Source organism: Hypanus sabinus, chromosome 21 (genome assembly GCF_030144855.1).
Source record: "Hypanus sabinus isolate sHypSab1 chromosome 21, sHypSab1.hap1, whole genome shotgun sequence".
In the NCBI taxonomy this organism is placed as follows: Eukaryota; Metazoa; Chordata; class Chondrichthyes; order Myliobatiformes; family Dasyatidae; genus Hypanus; species Hypanus sabinus.
This window is the reverse complement of record NC_082726.1, coordinates 924,202-947,397: the sequence shown is the minus strand read 5'-3', so window position 1 is coordinate 947,397 and position 23,196 is coordinate 924,202. Positions and strand designations below refer to the sequence as shown.

The following is a 23,196-nucleotide window of genomic DNA, read 5'->3' as shown; positions in this document are numbered from 1 at the left end:
TTGTGAGAGGGATGCATCAGGGTTACTCCATGTCTGTTTGCGTGGACCCATTCCTGTGCCTTCTCCGTAAGAGGTTAATGGGTTTGGTTCTACATGAGCAAGACATGGAGGTCATCCTTTTGGCCTATGCCAATGACATGGTCACTGACTCTGCTGACTTGCAGAGGATGCAAAACTGCCCTGTCCCTGCAAAGGTCAACCAGGAGAGGAGTGCGGGGCTCTCGGTGGGTCAGGAGCCGGAGGAGTTGAGACCCTTTGCGTGGAGCACCATACACCTGCTCTACTTGGGAGTTTACCTGAGCTCGACAGAGGAGGTGTGGCCAGCGAACTGGTGGGATTTGGAGATAAAATCTCTGCCCGACTGGGACACCGGTCAATCTTGTACCAGGGAAAGGCATGGTCGCCTCCATGGTATGGTACCGGCTGGTTGTTTTAGTCCTGCCCGCTGCTTTTGCCTCCAGAACCAGAAGAGGCAATAGGACGCACTGGGTCTTTGCTGTGGTCCAGAGTCTTCCAATCACGGTCAGTGTGTGCCTCAGGACCCTGCGGAAAAACCTGTACAGTGACCATTCTTTGAGGTAGCACACGCTGGCGATGCACTTCTCTGCTGGGGGCACTGCCTGCAGGAGAGTACGCATCTTCCAGCGGACAATTCTGCTCTGAGGGAACTGCCTTGCTTTTACCAAGAGCTGTAGAGGGTATAGGGTCTATTCTCATCCAGACAGGCTGCTCCTGTGCCAGTGGGGGAGGATGCTCCAGCTGTGACAGGGACTGGTGCACATCCGATCATGATGGGGGCTCGGGGAAGTGAGGGGTTCTGACTGCAGCACCACTTGAGGGGGCAGATGTGCTCATTGGACCCAGGCCTCAGGATACAACGTGGAATAGGGTCCCACAGAATGTAAGCTATATCGTGGGGATGCCCACCATGTCCTCTATGATTCCCCAACGTGTTTCTCGTATGAGCTGCTCCTGCACACCTTTCACTTCCTTGCTTTTGTCGCTGACCAGACTCGCCTTGGCGGTTCGTGTTACCATCTGGTGGTGGAGGAGGTCCCCGGGGTGCTTCCCCTGTACATTGGAGACCTGAGGTGGAGGGTTTTGCATTGGGCTGTGCTGTGCAACAGGTATTTGAACAGGCTCACTGATACCCCGCGCACCTGTCCACTCTGTGCCTGGGAGGGGTCAGTGTACCACGTTTATACGGAGTGTGAGAGGTTGCAGCCCCTGTTTGAGTATCTAAAGGGGCTGCTACTCAGGTTCTGGTTTCATTTCAGCCACGCGCTCCTCATCTACGGGCGCCCATACAGAATGGGGTGGGGCAGGAGGATCTCCTGGTGGGTTTGCTCCTGGCCCTGGCCTAGAAGGTCATCCATGGGTTGAGGTGGCGGACAGTCGAGGGCTCTGCTAGGGCCGACTGCCTGCCCCTCTTCTGAGGATACGTCTGTGCCCGGCTGTGGAGAGGGAGTATGCAGTCATGATGGGTACAGGGGGAGATTTGCAGGAACAGTGTCTCTCTCTCTCCCCAGGAAATTGACTGTTTCATAGACAGAAATAATCACATTTTAATTTGAATTTATTCACTGTCTTGTAAATATTTGATGTTTGTATTTTGTGTATTTGTTGTGTAAATAAACTTTTACAGTTTCTGTAAAAAGGGGCCTGTACCGAGATACTGTGAGTGGTCTGTTGTTCAGATGACACACTAAATCCAGGACCCACATGTACCAAAGGGTTACAACATTTCTGACCACATGACTCCAAGCTGACAGGTGTGTGTTTTCCTGGGACAGCATTGAACCTTCAGTCATTTAAGCAAATTAACTGGCCAACATCACTGCAGTTCATGGATTCTTGTTGAGTTCAAAGATTTCCACCTGATGTCGGAGCTGGGCTTGTTCAGGACGATGCCCACCTTTCCCTTTATCCTTTGCCCTCAGAGTCATCTTCCCATTGGTCTCCATTGTCACATTCAAAATGTCTCAGAGAACAATCAAACCCTGACCAGCTGCTCCCTCTCCTCCCTGTCTCACCTCATTCCCTCTCTTAATGCCCGTCACATCTCGTTCCCTCCCTCCTTCCCTCTGCCAGCATAACCTTGTACCCTCTCCCCACTCACCTCGTTCCCTCTCTCCCTCTCTCACCTTGTTCCTTCCCTCCCTCTCCCTCTTCATTCCCTCCCTTCCTCCCTCACCTCGTTCTTGTTCCGACTACTGCAGTCAATCACCTTCACCCTGCACCCCCTCACTCCATACCAGGCAGCCAGCTCTGCACCTGCTCACCCCCATCCCAGCACCTTTTCTTACGGACCCTTTCCTTCACAATTTCTTTCTTTCCTCTTCCAATCACTGACTCCTCCCCCCTCATTCACCTCCACAATCCTGCGCACAAACCCATTTCCTCGGGTACACTGTTACCTGTGAGTCTGCGTTTAGAACTTTAATTCTCTGTGTGGAAATGAAGAGGTCAACTTCAGTCATTGACTGAGAGCTCCCGTCTGCACCCTGAGGACAGAAGAGGGGAAGATTAACCAAGTAGCCTGTCTGGCTGCCATGGCAACCAGCTGCAAATGCAGCACTCACACGCCAGCAACATTAACATCGACAGACGGAGAACAGCATCCCTTTACAGACACTCACCACTTTCTTCTTGGACTTTGATGTTTTCTGCACCCTCTGCAATCAAAAATAAGGAAGGAAGCAAGGTTAGATATGGAGTATGCCCGCAGGAAAAAGAATCAATGTGCTAACATGTACGTGATCTGATTATAAATGTTACTTTGAAAACAGTAGAGTTGGGTGTTATGGGCAGGGGACAGGTTGTGGAATGATAGGAGAAAAAGATAGTGTGGGGTGATAGAAGGTGACTCTGGGGGGATAGGATAGGGTGGAGGGGGTAGGGGTACGGGAAGGTGAGGAGGATAGGGAAAAGGTGAGGTGCACAAGAGGGGGCTCTAACAGAGGTTAGAGACAGTGGGGAGGGGTGGAATAGGGAGGTTGGAGTCACAGCAGGGATTGGGAAGGGGGTGGGATGGGGAGTTTGGAGATAGCATGGAGTGGGGAGTGGGTTGGGATAGGGTGTGGGGAGGGTGAGTGTGATGGGGAGTTGGAGTCACAGCAGGAAGGAGAGGGGTGGGATAGGGAGGCTAGAGACACAGCAGGGAGTCGGGAGGGGTCAGGAACAGAATTGAAGGTATAAATGGAATGTCAAGGTTTGGGGATGGGTTTGAGTGACGCGATTCACCAGGGCAAGGTTGATGGGGAAGGGCAGTAGTGAGCACAATCCAATAGTGTCAGTTTACCAGGGTTCAGTCACAATGTTCACATCTCACTCTGATGTGAGATTAACTGTCGGCTAACTATTACTTGGATTGCACTACCTGTATGTATAATCTATATTTTCATTTATATTTATCATTATTATTGTTATGAGCAGAGTGACAACATCTGCCGGAAGTAAATTCCTTGTATGTCCACAGGTACTTGGCAATTAAAGTCTGATTCTGATTCTGATTAACAGCACAAACACATCATTCAGGGTAGCACTTACCATAGGAAATGCTGTGACACGGTGAGTCCCTTTGGGGCTGAGGTGGGTACCATGATGGGGATTCTAACGGGACATAGAAGACTGGGGAAATATCATGACGAGAATTCTTACAGGACATTGTAGACCAGGGAAATATACTGTGATATTGCCCATTGGCTGACTGCAGAGTTTAAAATACAGACAGCCAAATTAAATCAGCTACCTTAATGCGAGCTACTGCTTCCTGTGCCTGCATCATACGGATGTTTTTCGAAGGGTTTCGCTCCGACAGCAGCTGTGTTGAGCCGAGGTAATTGGCTGCAAAAATGATCCCATCAATCAAATCTTCTGGCTCACAAGGTCCTGGAACTTCACCAGAAACAGCAAAGTTTAAAGAGTCCCAGTGCTGTTATCACAAACAGGAGATACTAACTGGTACTGGTAAAATAAACAGGCTCGATATACAGTATTTATGGTGGAACAGTTCACCAATCACTAATCTCACACTCTGTGTCTTGACTTTCTATTCCTCCACATTCCCTTCTGTGCCATTGAGTCGCGCCACCCAGCCATCATGGGACCAATTCTCCTACCAACTGATACATCTTTGGAATGTGGGAGGAAACTGGGGCAGCCAGAGGAAACCCGCATGTACACGGGGAGGAACGTACAAACTTGCCACAAGCTATAACAACTTTGCTAGCTTCTTCACTACCATGCCCTCCAACCCTATCATGATTCTCAGGGGGTTAAACTTGAAAGTCGTCAGGTAATAAAATAACAAATTGGTTCCAAGTGCAAATGTTTCCTCCCACAGAACCCTCAATTATGCAAATCATTCACTGATGTTCCATTGGACAATTAATCTTTCATTCATCCATCCTCCAGAGGAATTGCCCTTCAAAGTAAGGCCTACTGTTCCAAGTGGCCCTGAGGATCTAACAAATGGTTTCTGGCAATATTCCAGCAATACTCACCATCCACAAAGTTAGGAAAGGAGGATGGTGTCTTCGTTTGCTACAAGGGAAAGCAGATGTTGTCAACTGTCTCACAGGAATCAGAATTAAATTATCAGCAATGGAATAACAAGTTTTGATTGCATTCACAGAACATACAACATTACAGACCGTTGGCCCACAATGTTGTGCCAACTTTTTAACCTACTCTTAACTTCAATCTAACCCTTCCCTCCTACATAACCCTTCATTTTTCTTTCTCTCTGAATAACCCTGACAAGGTGGATGAATGGTGCAAAGGGACTTTGAAATTCACTTCCTCAACCAACAGTAGAAGCAGGGTCATTGATTGAGGCAGACGGAGACAGACATAGGGAGGAAAAGTTAATGGTAGGCGGGAACATGAAGATAAGGTTGCAACTGGATTGGCTGTGACCAGAGTGAGGAGAAGGGCAGGTTTGTGCTCCTAACTTGGATGTTCATAAATAACCTTACATTGCATTTATTCCCCTGGTGAGAGACTGGCTCCAACCAACATAGTCTAATTCACTGGTCTACCAGCGATAGATGGATAATTAGATGAAGAGGCTCAATAGGTGACCACTGGGCAGGTAGCCAGAGTCTAATAAGAGTGGAGGAAATGGGACATCCAACAGCAGTCTCCATTGCCTGTTTTTAACTTTGAGACAGGATTTACATCTACCAACACCCCTTGGGACACAGGACCCACCAACTTTCTCTTGGTGACAGAGTTAGATTCACTGCTGGCCCAGAGTTCATAATTCAAATGGTCTTTCATTATACGAGAGACAAACTGGTGAATGAGAATCTGGTTTTGATGGCAGTAGTTGAGGCCCATTTCACTGGGTTTCACTTCATGGTGACCAGAAGCAAAAACTCTCGTTGAATTTCCCTTCTCTCCACCATGTCCTGGATGTAATAGTTACTCATTATCATTTTTTCCAATAAATTCCAGCCAATCCCTCAGTGTTCACTGACTCGAAACTGGGACTTTCCTATCTGCTAATCCAGAATCACAACAAACAAGGAGCATATGGCTCTGTGCTGAATGACAATGATCACACACAAGTGGCGAAGCTCACCTCATTGACATAGTTGTTGTTGACCGGTCCATTCAGGTCAGAGCGTTGCTGCTTCCGAGGCTGATCCATGTCTGCATCTACCTGTCAACAGGCCAAAACAGCTCTTTACACCTGGGACCTGAGACGTTTATTGTCTATCAGTCTCTGTTGTCTCCTTTGTAAACGTGCCTCTATTAGGCCTTCTTCTAAACCCTATCCTCTCTCTAATTCATCCACCTCTATATTTGGCTAGTTGTCACTCAGATACTCATTACAGTCTATACCATCCCATCGACAGGGTCAACACTGTCTATACCGTCATTACAGTCAAAACCATCCCATTGACAGGTTCATTACAATCTATATCGTCCCATTAACAGGGTCAGCACAGACTACACTGTCACATCAACTGGGTCATGACAGTACTGTATATACTATCCCATCGACAGGGTCAGCACAGTCCATGTCATCATTACAGTCCCTACCGTCCAATTGACAGAGTCATTACCATCTATACAGTCCCATCGACAAGGTTATCACAGTCTACACCATCCCTTTGACAGGGTCAGCACAATCTATACTGTCATTACAGTCTATACCGTCCCATCGACAGTGTCACCACAGTCTATACCACTACTGTCTATACTGTCCCATTCACAGTGTCAGCATTGTCTATACCATCATTACAATCTATACCATCCCACCTACAGGGTCAGCACAGTCTATATTGTCATTATAGTATACACCATCCAATCGCCAGGGTCAGCACAGTCTATACTGTCATTGCAGCCTATACTGTCCATCAACAGGATTCACCATCCCATGCACAGTGTCAGCACAGCCTATACCATCATTACAATCTATACCACCCCATCGACAGGGTCAGGGAAGTTTATACTGTCATTACTATCCATACCATCCATCGTCGGGGTCAGCACAATCTATACCATTATTACTATCTGTACTGTCACATTGACAGGGTCAGCACAGTCTATATCATTATTACAGTCTATACCATCCCATCGACAGGGTCAGCACAGTCTATACCATCCCATTGACACAGTCAGAACAGTTTATAATGACAGATTGACAGGGCTAGCACAGGTTATACCATCATTTGAGTCTACACCGCCCCCATCAACGTGATCAGCACTGTCCATACTGTCATTACAATCTATACCGTCCCATCGACTCGGTCATTGCAGTCTATTCTATCCCATTGACAGGGGCAGCACAGTCTAGCCCATCATTACAGTCTACACCATCTCATTGACAGGGTCAGCTCTGTCTGTACCGTCATTACAGTCTGTACTGTCCTATCGACAGGGACAGCACAATCTATAGCATCAGTCTCTACTGTCCCATCCACACTGTCTATATCGTCAGTACAGTCTATACCTTCCCATTGACAGGGCAGCACAGTCTATACTGTCATTACTATCCATACCGACCCATCGACAGGGTCACCACAATCTGTACTGTCATTACTGTCCCATTGACACTGTCAGCACAGCCTATACCGTCATTACAAATGTTACATACCTCGTGAGTATCTTGTGACTGTCTTATGACCATGACGTAATTGTCTTGTGATGGTGGGCTGAGGTAATTTTCCCGCCAGTGTGAGGTAACATGATGTAATTTTCCCACCAGTGTGAGGTCACATGATGTAATTTTCCCACCAGTGTGAGGTCACATGATGTTATGTTCCTACAGGGGAAACCCCTGCTGTGACGCAGTTAGTTTGGGGTAGTTCGATAGTTAGTTTTGCTGCATATTCATCTCATGATGCAGTTTCGTTTTTAAAGTGGAGTTTTACTTTTTATTGTAAGGAGCAAAAACCGTTGTGCCAACAGTTTCACCAATCACTGCCAGTTCTGGTTTGTTGCATCTTTGATTTATCTTTACAGTTGAGTTGGAGAGTGAAGACTTTACCGAAGTACGGGAACCCGAAGGATTAAGTAAAGTTAGTGTCGTTCAGTGGTTTTATGAAGGATCAACATTATTGAATCTTTGTTCAGGAATAGTGACCTGCATCTGAGAAAACCCCTGCAAGATCAGGAAGGTTTGTGCAGTGTTCACTTTCTAGCAGTAAATGTTAGTTCATTTAAGCTGTTTTATTTCCTTTGTTGTGAATTCTTTGGACAAGGCATCTCTTGACTGTGATCAGCAGATTCATCATTTTCTTCAGAGAAATCATTGTTGCAGTAAAGTCTTTCCTTATTGACTGTATAACTCACTTGAATTTTCAAATTTACCACTTTAAGACCATGTCCAAATTGACCACTTTAAGAACTATTCCAGAGTTTGGCTGTTTGTTAAATTGCCATATAGCAGTTAACTCCCGGTTAAGTTAGTCGTTCGTTTACTTTCACTTTTGTTGAGCAGAGTTTAATAAATGTTTATGTTTGTTTATAAAACCTGACTCAATCCTATATTCATTGTTACCAACCACATAACATAAAATTGGGGACTTGTCTGCGATATGATCTGATTTTGAGTTTAAGTGCTTGTTTAATTATCAATCTGATTTGGAAAAGGGAAATACCCAAATCTTTTGTTTGATTGGTCTGTGGGTGGTATTTGGCAGCAATGAAAATTGACAACTTTCTGGCATCGTCAGACCCAGAGTTATTAGTGAAGGTGAAAAAGGGTGATGTATCCGAGATTGCTAGAAGATTGGACCTTAAAGGAATTACGAAGGTTACAACAAAAACAGTACTTCAGAGAAAAATCGCGGCATACTATAAAGAGTCAGGTGATTTTGATGAAGAAGTATCAGATATATTTCTAATGAGTAATCTAGAGACGTAGTTACATATCAAACAAATAAAGTTAAAGCAACTAGAAGCTGATTTGGAACAAAGTCGGTTAGAAGCTGCAAATAAACAGAAGGAATTTGCAGCTAGAGAAGCAGATAAAAAGAGGGAGTTTGAGCTAGTGATAGAGAAATTAAAGTCCGAGAATCAGTCCTCTGGTTCTAGGAAACAGTTTGTTGCTAGTCGGGAAGTTATATTTGCTCCTCCATTTAACGAAATAGATTTCAGAGTGGCCGAAAGAGAAATGGCTAGTGATGTTACAAAGTGTAATTAAAGGTAAGGCACAACAAGATTATACAGCTTTAAATACTGGGCAAGCACTTGATTATGATATTGTGAAGCAGCATATTCTGAAAGCATATGAACTGGTTCCAGAAGCTTATAGAGAAGATTCAGAAATTTGAAGAAATCCGTGGAAAAAAACATGCATGGAATTTGCCTCTGATAAATCTGTGTGTTTTGAGAGATGGGTTTCCTCTAAAAATGTGAATGGGAAATATGTTAACTTAAAAGAGTGATTTTAATGGAGGAATTTGAAAGGTGCATCCCTGTTGTAGTAAGAACATACTTAAATGAGAGGGACACTGCTACATTGCAGGAGTCTGCTAAATTAGCAGATGAGTATGCTTTAATCCAGAAGAGTAAATTTCCTCAGGGTAGAACATTTAAAAGGAAAAACAGCACAGAGAGTCAAGATAAACCAGAAATTAAATCAGAAGTTAGTGAGAAAGGTAAGGATGAAGGGAAACATGTGAAGGAAAGACAGTTTGGTCCTATTTGTAATTATGGTAAGAAACCTGGTCATGTAATAGCTAACTGTTTCTGACTGAAGAAGAAGAAGGAGGCAGTCCCAGATGCCTGTGTGCAACATATTGAAGAACCTGTAAATCCACAGAGTTCCAGAAACACAAATGAAGCTTTGTCAGAGTCTGACCAAGTGAACAGGGGATATGATCATTTTATAACCAAAAGATTTGTATCCTTGAAAGAGGGATCCACTTCGGTGTCAATAAAAATCCTTAGGGATACTGGAGCCTCTCAGTCACTTATGTTAGACAGTGTTCTAAAATTTAGTGATGAGTCTGACCCTGGTGAGGTAAACTTTATATGAGGTGTTGGGAGTGCTCTTATGCCTGTACATTTGCATAGAGTAAATTTAAGGTCAGGGTTAGTTATAGAACCTGTTAAAGTCAGACTACAACCCAGTTTACCCGTGATGATGTTTCTCTATTGCTAGGGAATGACTTAGCAGATGGACAAGTTTTTCCTGAAGTGCATTTGATGATTAAGCCTATCTCTGATGAACCAAAGATAGGTTCTAACATGGATTTCTCCTGTGTTGTAACCCCAGCTATGGCCAAAAAGATGGATGAGGAGGATGGGTCTGCTACCCGTAACTGTTCAACTCAGGATTCGAATTTTGAGGATGTGTCAGAAACTTTCTTACCTTCATTGTTTGATCAAGATTCTTGTAGTAGGTCTGACCGTGAAGATTTGTCTCTGTCTCGGAACGAGATGATAGCAGAGAAGAGTAGAGACTCTGAGATTACCAAATTAAAAGAACAAACTCTTCCAGATAGTTAAATTGAGAAGGTGCCAGTAGGATATTATTTTGAGAAGAGAGTATTAATGAGTAAGTGGAGATCACCTACAATTCCTGCATTTGAGGAACCTACCTTTCACCAGGTAGTAGTTCCTAAAGTTTATTGGAATGAGATTTTAACTTTGGCTCATAGTATGCCCTTGAGTGGACATCAAGGTGTGAAGAAAACTGTGAACAAGGTTTTTAAAGATTTTTACTGGCCTGGTTTGAGAAAAGATGTGGCAACATTTTGCTGAACTTGTCATACTTGTCAGATTGTGGGAAAACCTAATCAAGTTACTCCTGTGGCACCTACTGCAACCTATTCCTGCATTTGGTGAACTGTTTTCCAAAATTATTGTAGATTGTGTAGGCCCACGGCCAAAAAATGAAACTGGCCATCAATATTTGCTGACCATCACATGCATGGCGACTGGGTTTCCGGACGCAATACCACTCAGGAATATAATGGCTAAAACTGTAATAAAGGATCTTATAAAATTCTTTACTTATTTTGGGTTGCCTAAGGAAATACAATCTGAACAAGGTAGTAATTTTATGTCTGGATCGTTCCAGCAGATAGATGGTTTTCAAGGGATGTTAGAAATTTGGTTCAGAAAAAGAGGGATGTCTACAATAGATATAGGCAGCATGGAGTAAAGGAATTGCTCGAGGAATATAAAGAATGTAAAAGGAATCTTAACAAAGAGATTAGAAAAGCTAAAAGAAGATACGAGGTTGGTTTGGCAAGTAAGGTGAAAGTAAATCCGAAAGGTTTCTACAGTTATATTAAAAGCAAAAGGATAGTGAGGGATAAAATTGGCCCCTTAGAGAATCAGAGTGGTCAGCTATGTGTGGAACTGAAGGAGATGGGAGAGATTTGGAATGATTTCTTCTCTTCGGTATTCACTAAGGAGAAGGATATTGAATTGTCTAAGGTGTGAGAAACAAGTAAGGAAGTTATGGAACCTATGACAATTAAAGAGGTGGAGGTACTGGTGCTTTTAAGAAATTTAAAAGTGGATAAATCTCCAGGTCCTGACAGGATATTCCCCAGGACCTTGAGGGAAGTTTGTGTAGAAATAGCAGGAGCTCTGACGGAGATCTTTAATATGTCATTAGAAATGGGGATTGTGCCGGAGGATTGGCGTATTGCTCATGTGGTTCCATTGTTTAAAAAGGGTTCTAGAAGGAAGCCTAGCAATTATAGACCTGTCAGTTTGACATCAGTGGTGGGTAAATTAATGGAAAGTATTCTTAGAGATAGTATTTATAATTATCTGGATAGATGGGATCTGATTAGAAGTAGCCAGCATGGATTTGTGCGTGGAAGGTCATGTTTGACAAATCTTATTGAATATTTTTAACAAGTTACGAGGAATGTTGATGAGGGTAAGGCAGTGGATGTAGTCTATATGGACTTCAGCAAAGCCTTTGACAAAGTTCCACATGGAAGGTTAGTTAAGAAGGTTCAGACGTTAGGTATTAATGCTGGAGTAATAAAATGGATTCAACAGTGGCTAGATGGGAGATGCCAGAGAGTAGTGGTGGATAATTGTTTATCGGGATGGAGGCCGGTGACTAGCGGGGTGCCTCAGGGATCTGTTTTGGGCCCAATGTTGTTTGTAATATACATAAATGATCTGGATGATGGGGTGGTAAATTGGATTAGTAAGTATGGCGATGATACTAAGGTAGGAGGTGTTGTGGATAATGAGGTGGATTTTCAAAGCTTGCAGGGAGATTTATGCCGGTTAGAAGAATGGGCTGAACGTTGGCAGATGGAGTTTAATGCTGAGAAGTGTGAGGTTCTACATTTTGGCAGGAATAATCCAAATAGAACATACAGAGTAAATGGTAGGGCATTGAGGAATGCAGAGGAACAGAGAGATCTAGGAATAACTCTGCATAGTTCCCTGAAAGTGGAGTCTCATGTAGATAGGGTGGTGAAGAGGGCTTTTGGAATGCTGGCCTTTATAAATCAAAGCATTGAGTACAGAAGTTGGGATGTAATGCTAAAGTTGTACAAGGCATTGGTAAGGCCAAATTTGGAATATTGTGTGCAGTTCTGGTCACCGAATTATAGGAAAGATATCAATAAATTAGAGAGAGTGCAGAGACGATTTACTAGGATGTTACCTGGGTTTCAGCAATTAAGTTACAGAGAAAGGTTGAACAAGTTAGGTCTCTATTCATTGGAGCATAGAAGGTTGAGGGGGGATTTGATCGAGGTATTTAAAATTTTGAGAGGGATAGATAGAGTTGAAGTGAACAGGCTGTTTCCATTGAGAGTAGGGGAGATTCAAACTAGAGGACATGATTTGAGAGTTAGGGGGCAGAAGTTTAAGGGAAACACGAGGGGGTATTTCTTTACTCAAAGAGTGATAGCTGTGTGGAATGAGCTTCCTGTAGAAGTAGTAGAGGCCAGTTCAGTTGTGTCATTTAAGGTAAAATTGGATAGGTATATGGACAGGAAAGGAGTGGAGGGTTATGGGCTGAGTGTAGGTAGGTGGGACTAGGTGAGATTAAGGGTTCGGCACGGACTAAGAGGGCCAAGATGGCCTGTTTCCGTGCTGTGATTGTTATATGGTTATATGGTTATAAACTGGAAGCTAAACAGATTACCTCGTCTGCATACCATCCAGAATCGCAAGGAGCCTTGGAGAGGTCCATTCTACTCTCAAAATCACGATTAGGACATATTGTGTGGAAAATGAAAAGGATTGGGATGAGGGAGTATATTTACTTTTATTTGCAGTATGGGAGTCAGTGCAGGGATCCTTAGGTTTTAGTCCTTTTGAACTTGTGTTTGGGCATAGAGTTAGAGGACCTTTGGCCTTATTAAAAGAACAATGGATTAATAAAGAGGTACATACTAATTTGCTGGATTATGTTTTGAAATTTAAGGATAGATTGCCTAAAGCTTGTAGCTTAGCCAGAGAAAATTTAAAATCACCTCAGGAGAAAATGAAAACCTGGTATGATAAGAAAGCTAGAATGAGGTCATTTAAGCCTGGAGATAAGGTGTTGGTTCTTTTCCCAGTGCAAACGAACCCTTTACAAGCTAAATTTCATGGTCCTTATGAGGTGAGATCCGAAGTTAATGATGTGGATTATGTGATAAAAACTTCAGATCAAAGAAAGTCAACACAGCTTTGTCATATAAATATGATAAAACCATTTTATGAGAAACAGTCCACTACTATGACTTTCTCAGTTAATAATAATGAGATTGATCCCACTAGGAACTTAATGGATGATTCATCTGAAAGCCATTTTAAACCCAATATTATTTCTGCCAGATTTCCAAACTCAACAATTCTGGAAAATATTGATAAGAAATTAGCTTATTTACAGCCAGAGCAGCAGCAGATGAAGCAGTTACTTTTGAAATACAGGGATTTATTTCCAGACGTCCCTAAAAGAACCACCGTAGCTTCACATGATGCAGATGTTGAGATGCCAAACCCATAAAGCAACATCCATATCGGATGAACATGGAAAAGTGTGAACTTGCTGAGCAAGAAATTAAATACAGTTGGCCATCCTTATCCATGGGGGATTGGTTCCGGGACCCCTCACGGATACCAAAATTTGTGGATGCTCAAGTCCCTTATGCAACCTGTCTTAATACAGTGGACCTTAGGACCCAGCGGAACCCCAGACCTTATTTAACCTGTCTCAGTGCAGTGGACATTAAGACCTGGCGCCAGAACTCTGAATGCGCAATGTTTCTGTTCACGAAAATAATCACGATCACTATTGAGAATAAAGTGGAAATAATAAAGCAATCGAAAAGACGTGAAATGCCATCAGTCATTGGAAAAGTGTTAGGCTACGTCGGTCAACGATTGGAACAATTTTAAAGGATAAAGTAAGAAAGGCTCTGCCCCGATTAAAGCTACCATTATTACTAAGCAACGCATTAGTTTAATTATTGGGTTTTGGGTTTTTGATCCTCACATCAACCCGGCACGGTGGAAAGCGCAATCGGGAGCAAAGCACTCCCAATTCCTGAGAACTTCCATTTCCAAGCCCAGTGCTGAAACATATGTTCTTAAATGTTTTATATGCATAGAAAGGTAAAATATATACCATATACTAAGACAAACGTTTGACTAACTGACGCTAAATAATACCGGATGTACTTAGTAAGAGATCTTTTGATTTTTTTCGATCCCGATGCATTATAATCCACGCACATCCTCCTGTATACTTTAAATCATCTCTAGATTACTTATAACTAATACAATGTAAATGCTATGTAAAATGGTTGTTATACTGCATTGTTCAGGGAATAATGACAAGATAAAAAAAGTCTGTACATGCTCGAACAACAAGTGTTGGAAGAACACTTCCGGGTTTTCGTGATCCGCGGTTGGTTGAATTCGCGGATAAGGAGGGCCGACTGTATATGTAAGAGAATAATATTATTAGACCTTCTAATTCGAATTGGAGTTCACCTTGTGTTATGGTGCCTAAGTCAGACAGTAGTATTTGGTTTTGTACTGATTACAGGAAGGTGAATGCTGTAACAAAAACATATGCGTATTCTATCCCTAGGGTGGATGATTGTGTGGACAAAGTTGAACAAGCAAAGCTCCTTAAAAATATTGATTTGTTAAAAGGGTATTGGTGTGTTCCATTGACGGATAGAGGTAGAGAGATTTCTGCATTTGTAACCCCATCTGGGTTATATGAATATAATGTTCTTCCTTTTGGGATGAAGAATGCCCCAGGTACTTTCCAGCGGATGATTAATTCTGTGATTCATGGGTTAAATGATACAGATGCCTAAATTGATGATTTAGTTACAGGAAATGATACTTGGGAAGCACATATTACAGCAGTGGAGAAACTACTTGAAGGGCTTTCAAAAGCTAATTTAACTATTAACTTAGCTAAAAGTGAATTTGGTTATACCACTGTGACCTGCTTTGGTTATGTTGTGGGTCTGGGCTTGGTTAAGGAAATAAATCACACTCCAGTTCAGCAACAAAGTTTGTTGTTAAAGGAGTATAATGTTTTGATAACTCATATTAAAGGCAAAGATAATGTGATTGCTGACTGTCTATCTAGATGTTGAATGTACAATGTAATTTTTTTGTACGGAGTGGTATTTTATCATTTGTGACACTCCTACTGTATATTAGTTTGTAAGGTGCTGTATGATAATTCTATGTATTGGGCTGAGTGTGGATCAGTGGGACTAGGTGAGAGTAAGCGTTCTGCATGGCCTAAAAGGGCCGAGATGGCCTGTTTCCGTGCTGTAATTGGTATATGGTTATATGGTATATTGTGTATGTTGTAGATTTTATACATTCGTATTTCTTTTGGAAATAGTTGTTAAAATTTTGCTCATAACAGACCAAAATTTTCTTTTTTTTGGAGGGAGGTGTTACATACCTCCTGGGTATCTTGTGACTGTCTTATTGACCATGATGTAATTGTCTTGTGATGGTGGGGTGACGTAATTTTCCCACCAGTGTGAGGTCACATGATGTTATGTTCCTACAAGGGAAACCCCTGCTGTGATGCAGTTAGTTTGGGGTAGTTCGATAGTTAGTTTTGCTGCATATTCGTCTCATGACACAGTTTCGTTTTTAAAGTGGAGTTTTACTTTCTATTGTCAGGAGCAAAAACCGTTGTGCTGGCAGTTTCGCCAATCGCTGCCAGTTCTGGTTTGTTGCATCTTTGATTTATCTTTACAGTCGAGTTGGAGAGTGAAGACTTTACCGAAGTACAGGAACCCGAAGGATTGAGTAAAGTTGGTGTCGTTCGGCGGTTTTATGAAGGATCAACCTTATTGAATCTTCGTTCAGGAATAGTGACCCGCATCTGAGAAAACCCCTGCAAGATCAGGAAGGTTTGTGCAGTGTTCACTTTCCAGCAGCAGCAAAAGGTTAAGCTGTTTTATTTCCTTCATTGTGAATTCTTTGGACAAGGCATCTCTCGACTGTGATCAGCAGATTTGTCATCATTACAGTCCATACAGTCCAATTGACAGAATCATTACCGTCCATACAGTCCCATCGACAGGGTTATCACAATCTGCAACGTCCCATGGATAGGGTCAACATACTCTATATTGTAATTATAGTCTGTACCATCCCATTGACAGGGTCAGCACTGTCTATACTGTCACTACAGTCTATACCATCCCATTGACAAGGCAGCACAGTCTATACTGTCACTACTATCCACACCATCCCATCAACAGGGTCAGCACCATCTATACTGAGATTACAGGCAGTACGGTCCCATCAACAGGAGCAGCACAGTCTACACCGACCCATCTACAGGGTTACCACTGTCCATATTGTCATTACAGTCTATACCGTACCATTGACAGGGTCAGTACTGTCCATACTGTCATTACAGTCTATACCATCCCACTGACAGGGCAGCACACTCTATACTGTCATTACTATCCACACCGTCCCATCGACAGGGTCAGTGCAGTCTGTACCATCATTACTTTCTATACTGTCCCATTGACAGTGTCAGTACAGCCAATACCATCATTACAAACTATACCTTCCCATTGACAGAATCAGGAAAGTCTTTACCGTCCAATTGACAGGGCAGCACCATTTATACCGTCAGATTGACAGGGCCAATACAGTTTATACCATCATTACAGTCCACACGGTCCCATCGACAATCAGCAAAGTCTATATAGTCATTAATATCCATACCATCCAATTGACAGGGTCAGCACAGACTATACAATCATTACAATCTATACCACCCCACTGACAGGGTCAGCACAGTTTATAACGTCCCATTGACAGGGCCAGCACAATTTGTATCGTCATTACAGTCTATACCATCCAATTGACAGAATCATTATCATCTGCAGTGTCCCATCGACAGGGTTAGCGAAGTCTACGCCATCAGTACAGTCTGTACCATCCCATCGACAGGGTCAGCACAATCCATACCGTCATTATAAACTATACCATCATATCAACAGGGTCAGCACATTTATACCATCATTACAGTCTATACCTGCCCATCAACAGGGTCAGCACAGTCTATACCTGCCCATCAACAGGGTCAGCACAGTCTATACCTGCCCATCAACAGAGTCAGCACTGTCTATACTGTCATTACTATCGAAACTATCCCACTGACAGGGTCAGCACAGTATATACCATCATTGCTGTCTGGACTACAGCCTATACAGCCCAATTGACAGAGTCATTGCTGTCTATACAGTCCCATCGGCAGGGTTATCACAGTCTACACCGTCCCGTCGACTGGGGCAGCACAGTCTATACCATCATTACAGTCTATACTGTCACTACTATCTACACCATCCCATCAACAGGCTCAGCAAAACCTCTACCTCATTGACAGGATCAGCACAGATTACACTGTCATCACTATCCACACCATCCCATCCACAGGGTCATTACAATCTATGCTGTCCCACCGACAGTGTCAGCATTGCTCTACCGTCATCACAGTCTACAGCGTCCCATTGACAGGGTCAGCAGAGTCTATGCTGTTTCATCGACAAGGTCAAGAAACTCTATTCTGTTATTACTATCCATACCATCCCATCAACAACATCAGCACGGTTTATACTGTCCCACTGAAATGGCCAGCATAGTTTATACCATCATTAGAGTCTACAACGTCCCATCGACAGAGTCATTACAGTGTATACTGTCCCATCGACAGGGTCAGCAGTTTATACCATCATTAATGTCTATACCATCCCATTGATAAGGTCAGCACAGTCTATACTACACCGTCCCATCGACATAATCAGCACAGTCCATACTGTCATTACAGTCTATACTGTCCCATCAACAGGGTCAGCACAGTCTATACCGTCACTACAGTCTATACTGTCCCATCAACAGGGTCAGCACAGTCTATACCGTCACTACAGTCTATACTGTCCCATCGACAGTATCAGAATTGCCTATACAGTGTTACAGTCTATACCATCCCATTGACTGAGTCAGCACAGACTATATTGTCTCACTGACAGGGTCAGCACAGTTTATACCATCCCGTCGACAGATTCATTATAGGGTGGCCAAATTTACTTAATGTAAGAGCCACATACGATTAACTTCAGATGTTTGAGAGCCGCAAGACATGAACAAAATTTACACACACGTTTTTATTGTTATATACACATTTTGTTATAAAAATTTTATATAAATGTTAAGAAATACATGTACGCAATAATATTTATTCATGCATGTAGCTTTTTAAACTGTTAATTTGTATTAGTTTCAGTAATCATAATGTACATATATTATTATGACATAAACAGACAATGCTACAATTATCAGGCTATTAAAGCTGCTATTTACTGCCAGTAGAGGTCTTGTTGGTCTCCATCTTGGCTGTGAGTCGTTGAAAATCTGGCTGATATGTTGTCCAGGCTGTACGAATTAGCTCTGTCAGGTGTTGATTTGTAAGGATTGCATGATGCTTTGACTTGACAAACATCAATACAGAGTTCAGCAGTATGTTGTGCTGAAAATTGAGATGAGTTGCACACTAGTTTTCTTCAGTTCAGGATATTTTATTTCTGAAACTTGTTTCCAGAACTCAATTGTAGACTGGGATTTATGGATCATCTTTAGACCCAGGTCCTCCTGTAATTCCGTTAGTTCCATTTCCACAGAAGACGATTCTGTAACCAGAGGTTCGAGAATTGGACAACCATCATTGACCACATCAACCATGAATGGATTTACAAGAAAGGTGAAGCAGGGCTTCAACTTCTGTAAGTCATCAAACCTGGCTAGGAAATTATCAAGCAGCCCCTGTAATTTATCTTTGTATTCTTCCAGTTTGTGGTCTTTTATTTCAGTATCAGGGAATGTATTTACTCTCCCACTGAGATTGGGAAAGTGAATGAAGTTTCTTGACAATATGTCTCTGAAAAATTCTTATTTTATTCTGAAAGCTGAAGATTGTCTGAGTAAGATCAGAAACAATCTTATCCTTCCCCTGGAGTGCCAAGTTTTAGATGATTTATTATATCAGTAATGAACATCAGATCTTGCATCCATTCATCATTTTCCAGTTGAGGATAGGATCTTTTTTAAAGAAAAGTAATAATAGGCGCCAACAGATCCACAAACCTACTCAAGACATTGCTGGTTGACAGCCACCTCACAATGCAGTAGAAAGAGACATCACTGGGTTTATCTTCAAGCTCCAGTTCTTCAATAAAATTTTTGAACTGGTGGTGGGTCTTCCCATTTAAGCGTATGAAATTGACAATTTCAAGGACAGATTTTATAACATCTTCATACTTGAAGTATCTGGCTGCCAGGTATTCATGAGGTGCAAATAATCCTGCATTTTTCCCCACTATTGCAGGTGCTCCATCTGTTGCAACACTGACGACTTTATTCAGTGGAACATCAGCATTCATTAAGGCTCTGTCAAGCGCATTTTTAATGTCAACACCACGAGTGTTTCACTTAATGCCACCAAGTCCAACATCTCTTCTTTCAGTTACATTAAAGGAAACATAACGAATAAATACCGCCAGTTGTAGGTTGCCTTGTAGATTCATCAAGAGCTAAGCTGAATGCAAGGGAATTCTTTACATCATTTTGCCTGCAACATCAGCACTGACCTGGGAGATACGCCTGTCTGTAGTGTGGCATGAAACTAGTGTTTGTGCTACTAGTCGCTGAAGTTTTGTGTTATTTGGATCTAACACTGCAACAACTTCAGCTATATTCTTCTTAACAAATTTGCCATCAGCATATGGGCGTTTAGCACAAGCAATATTCCATGACATAACGAAACTAGCTTCAGTCGTTGTATCGGCTTCCTTACTGAACGTTGTCAACAATGTCTGCTGGCTATTTAGAGATGATTTTAACACAGTTAATTTGTTTTTCCATAATTTGGATTTACATGGATAATCAGCCGAAAAGTTTTTGTGATTTGTTTCATAGCGGCGTTTCAAATTACTGGCTTTGTAATGACTGAGTGACACATTGCAGATAAGACACAACGGTTTACCTCCTTTAACAGTGAATGCAAAATCTTCCTCCCACTGTGGCTTAAAATATCTGTTTTCATCTTCATATTTTTGTTTCTTACAATTTGATGATGCCACCTTCGTTCACAAAATTTTCACAGACACTTGTAAACAAAACTTGTATCCGCAGTGTACCAACTAGGTCTGCACAATTCAGTGTCCTGTGTTACACTGCGTTAATGTACATGACGTGAGTGAGGTCAGGCCTAGACTCACTAACACTTTGAGTGCCAAACGACGTAGATCTACGTCATGTATTTTGAAACTAGTGCCTCTGTCTTCAAGCTGTCTTCAGCACCATGTAGCGATTCTCACCAACTCTTGAGCGACGGAATTAAGTCTCAAGGGATTTCCCACGATTCTATTTATTGCCAAAATGCTTTCCCATTCATTTCTACACAATGGCAGCACGTGGTAAAAAGGAGGTCAACTAACATATTTCCATGAGCCGCACATTGAACACCAAAGAGCCGCAAGTGGCTCATGAGCTGCGGTTTGGCCACCTCTGGTCTATACCATCCCATCGACAGTGGCATTACTGCCTGTACTGTCCAATCGACAGGGTCAGCACTGTCTGTACCGTCTTATAGTCCCATTGACAGTTACAGCAGTTTATACTGTCATTACAGGCTATACTGTCCCAACAACAGGGTCAGCACAGTCTATACCGTCATTACAGCCTATACAGTCCCATCGACAGGGTCAGCACGGACTATACCATCCGATCAACAGGGTCAGCGGAGTCTATACCGTCATTACAGTCTATACCGTCCCATCGACAGGGTCAGGAAATTCTATATTGTTATTATTATCCATACCATCCCATCAATAACGTTAGCACAGTTTATACCATCCCATTGACGGGACCAGCATAATTTATACCATCATTACAGTCTACACTGTCCTATCAACAGGGTCAGCACAGTCCATACTGTCATTGCACTCTATACCATCCCAACAACAGGGTCAGCACTGTCCATACTGTCATTGCACTCTATACCATCCCAATGACAGGGTCAGCACAGTCCATACTGTCATTGCACTCTATACCATCCCAATGACAGGGTCAGCACTGTCCATACTGTCATTGCACTCTATACCATCCCAATGACAGGGTCAGCACAGTCCATACTGTCATTGCACTCTATACCATCCCAATGACAGGGTCAGCACAGTCCATACTGTCATTGCACTCTATACCATCCCAACAACAGGGTCAGCACTGTCCATACTGTCATTGCACTCTATGCCGTCCCAACAGGGTCAGCACACGTTAGAGATATGTAAAGCTCCCTTTCAACAAAGTGCATATTGTTTTCGCGAACACAAGTTTTTAAATCTGAAAGCCTGAACAAGTCCAAGGAGAGGTCTTACCTGCTCCATTCTGACTGTGGCCCAGTGTCAGAGTCCTCCCAAATCCTGTGGATCCAGCAGCTCTGCTGGGTGCACCAGATACTGGCCAGCAGGTTAGACCTGGCATACGTTTGCCAACTGAGTTATTTCCATGCAGAATAAATAACTCCAAAGGACAGAGGCGGGTATCACAGAACTTGCATTTACTGGTTAATCAACATGTTCTTTCAACTGTTTTAACTTAAACATTTGTGGTTATTTGAATACTTCCAGTCTTTAAATGCTGTTGTGCTGACCCACTTTCTGCGCAGGCGAACTGGCTCACAAATAGCCAGTGCACGGGGGGAGACTTTGGTAATGCACCTCTGATGTCATTTCCACCCGGAGAGGGCGGGCGCTAGAGATTAAATGCCAGCGCCGCGAAGTTTGAATAAACTAATCTTGAAACAACTTTCCAACTGCGTGTTGTTATTTCAGCGCTGTCGGTAGCACATCGCTACATTGGTGACCCCGACGGTCCAAACGGGATTTGGACCAAAGATGACCAATTCTTCATCTGTTCACACAGTTTCACTAAAACTGCAGACTTTCCGGATGCTGTGACCACGGGTGTGGTTTAGCCAAGCAGAAGCCCAGTTCCAGATTCAGCAGATATCCTCTGATTCCACACGTTACTACCATGTGGTGAGCGCCCTTGACCAGGAGACGGCCGCCCAGGTTGCGGATTTCATACAGTCGCCCCCAGAAGAAGGCAAATATGAATCATTCAAAGCGCTGCTCATTGGGACCTTTGGCCTCTCGCGGCGTGAGCGGGGTGCCCGCCTGCTTCACCTGGATGGTTTGGGAGACAGACTGCCGTCAGCATTGATGAACGAGATGCCGGCCCTGGCTGACGGACACAAGCCCTGCCTCATGTTCGAGCAAGCGTTCCTAGAGCGACTGCCCGAGGACATACATCTGCTGCTGGCCGACGCAGATTTCAGCGACCCCCGGAAGGTGGCGGCCCAGGCAGACGTGCTGTGGAAAGCTAAGAGGGAGAGCGTGGCATCCGTCAGTCAGATTACCAGGCCACGCACCCAACAGCAGACCAGACCAGACCCGGCAGGGGGGCGCACACAACACAGAAGCAGGAGTGAGGAGGCCAGTGAACAGTGGTGTTTCTACCACCAACGGTGAGGCACAGAAGCCCGCCATTGTCGCCCACCCTGCAAGGGCCAGGGCCAGGGCCAGCTGCCACTAATGACTATGGCGGCTGGCCACCAGGACAGCCTCTTGTACGTCTGGGACAAACAGTCAGGACGCCGCTTCTTGGTCGACACCGGAGCAGAGATCGGCGTCTTGCCTCCGACGAGGTACGACACCCACAACAGGAAGCCAGGACCCATCCTGAGGGCCACAAACGGCAGCACGATATGGACCTACGGCACCCACACAGTGCAGCTGCAGTTCGGCGCCAACTGGTTCACGTGGGACTTCCCACTGGCCGCGGTGGCCCAACCACTCCTGGGGGCGGACTTCTTGCGAGCTCACAGCCTGCTGGTCAACTTGCAAGGGAAAAGACTGGTACATGCCGAGACTTTCTAGACATTCTCCCTGGGTGAAGCCAAGTTGCTGGCCCCACACCTGGACTCCATCACGCTGTCCGACAACGAATTCACCAGAATTCTGGCAGACGTTCTATCGATTCTGGCACTGCAGTTCACGGCAGCCATGCCCAGACACAGGGTACAGCAACACATCCTGACCCAGGGACCATCCCTCCATGCCCGCGCACGAAGGCTCCCCCTGGAAAAGCTCCGCCTGGCGAAGGAGGAGTTCAAGAGGATGGAGGAATTGGGGATTG

General features: G+C 43.6%; 1 protein-coding gene across 3 annotated transcripts in view; it reads right to left on the bottom strand.

Annotated features, from left to right (window-relative positions):
* The window catches only part of apba2b (amyloid beta (A4) precursor protein-binding, family A, member 2b), a 90,117-nt gene that overhangs the window by 15,724 nt on the left and 51,197 nt on the right, over positions 1–23,196 (bottom strand). For 2 of the 3 annotated variants that reach the window (XM_059945839.1, XM_059945838.1), the window contains 5 exons: positions 5,588–5,668; positions 4,506–4,545; positions 3,752–3,897; positions 2,640–2,675; positions 2,418–2,504 (listed from right to left, as the gene is read on the bottom strand). In XM_059945839.1, the coding sequence (XP_059801822.1) occupies positions 2,418–2,504; positions 2,640–2,675; positions 3,752–3,897; positions 4,506–4,545; positions 5,588–5,668 (390 nt within the window). The remainder of the gene's footprint in view (positions 1–2,417; positions 2,505–2,639; positions 2,676–3,751; positions 3,898–4,505; positions 4,546–5,587; positions 5,669–23,196) is intronic. The other variant, XM_059945840.1, reaches the window with a different exon arrangement.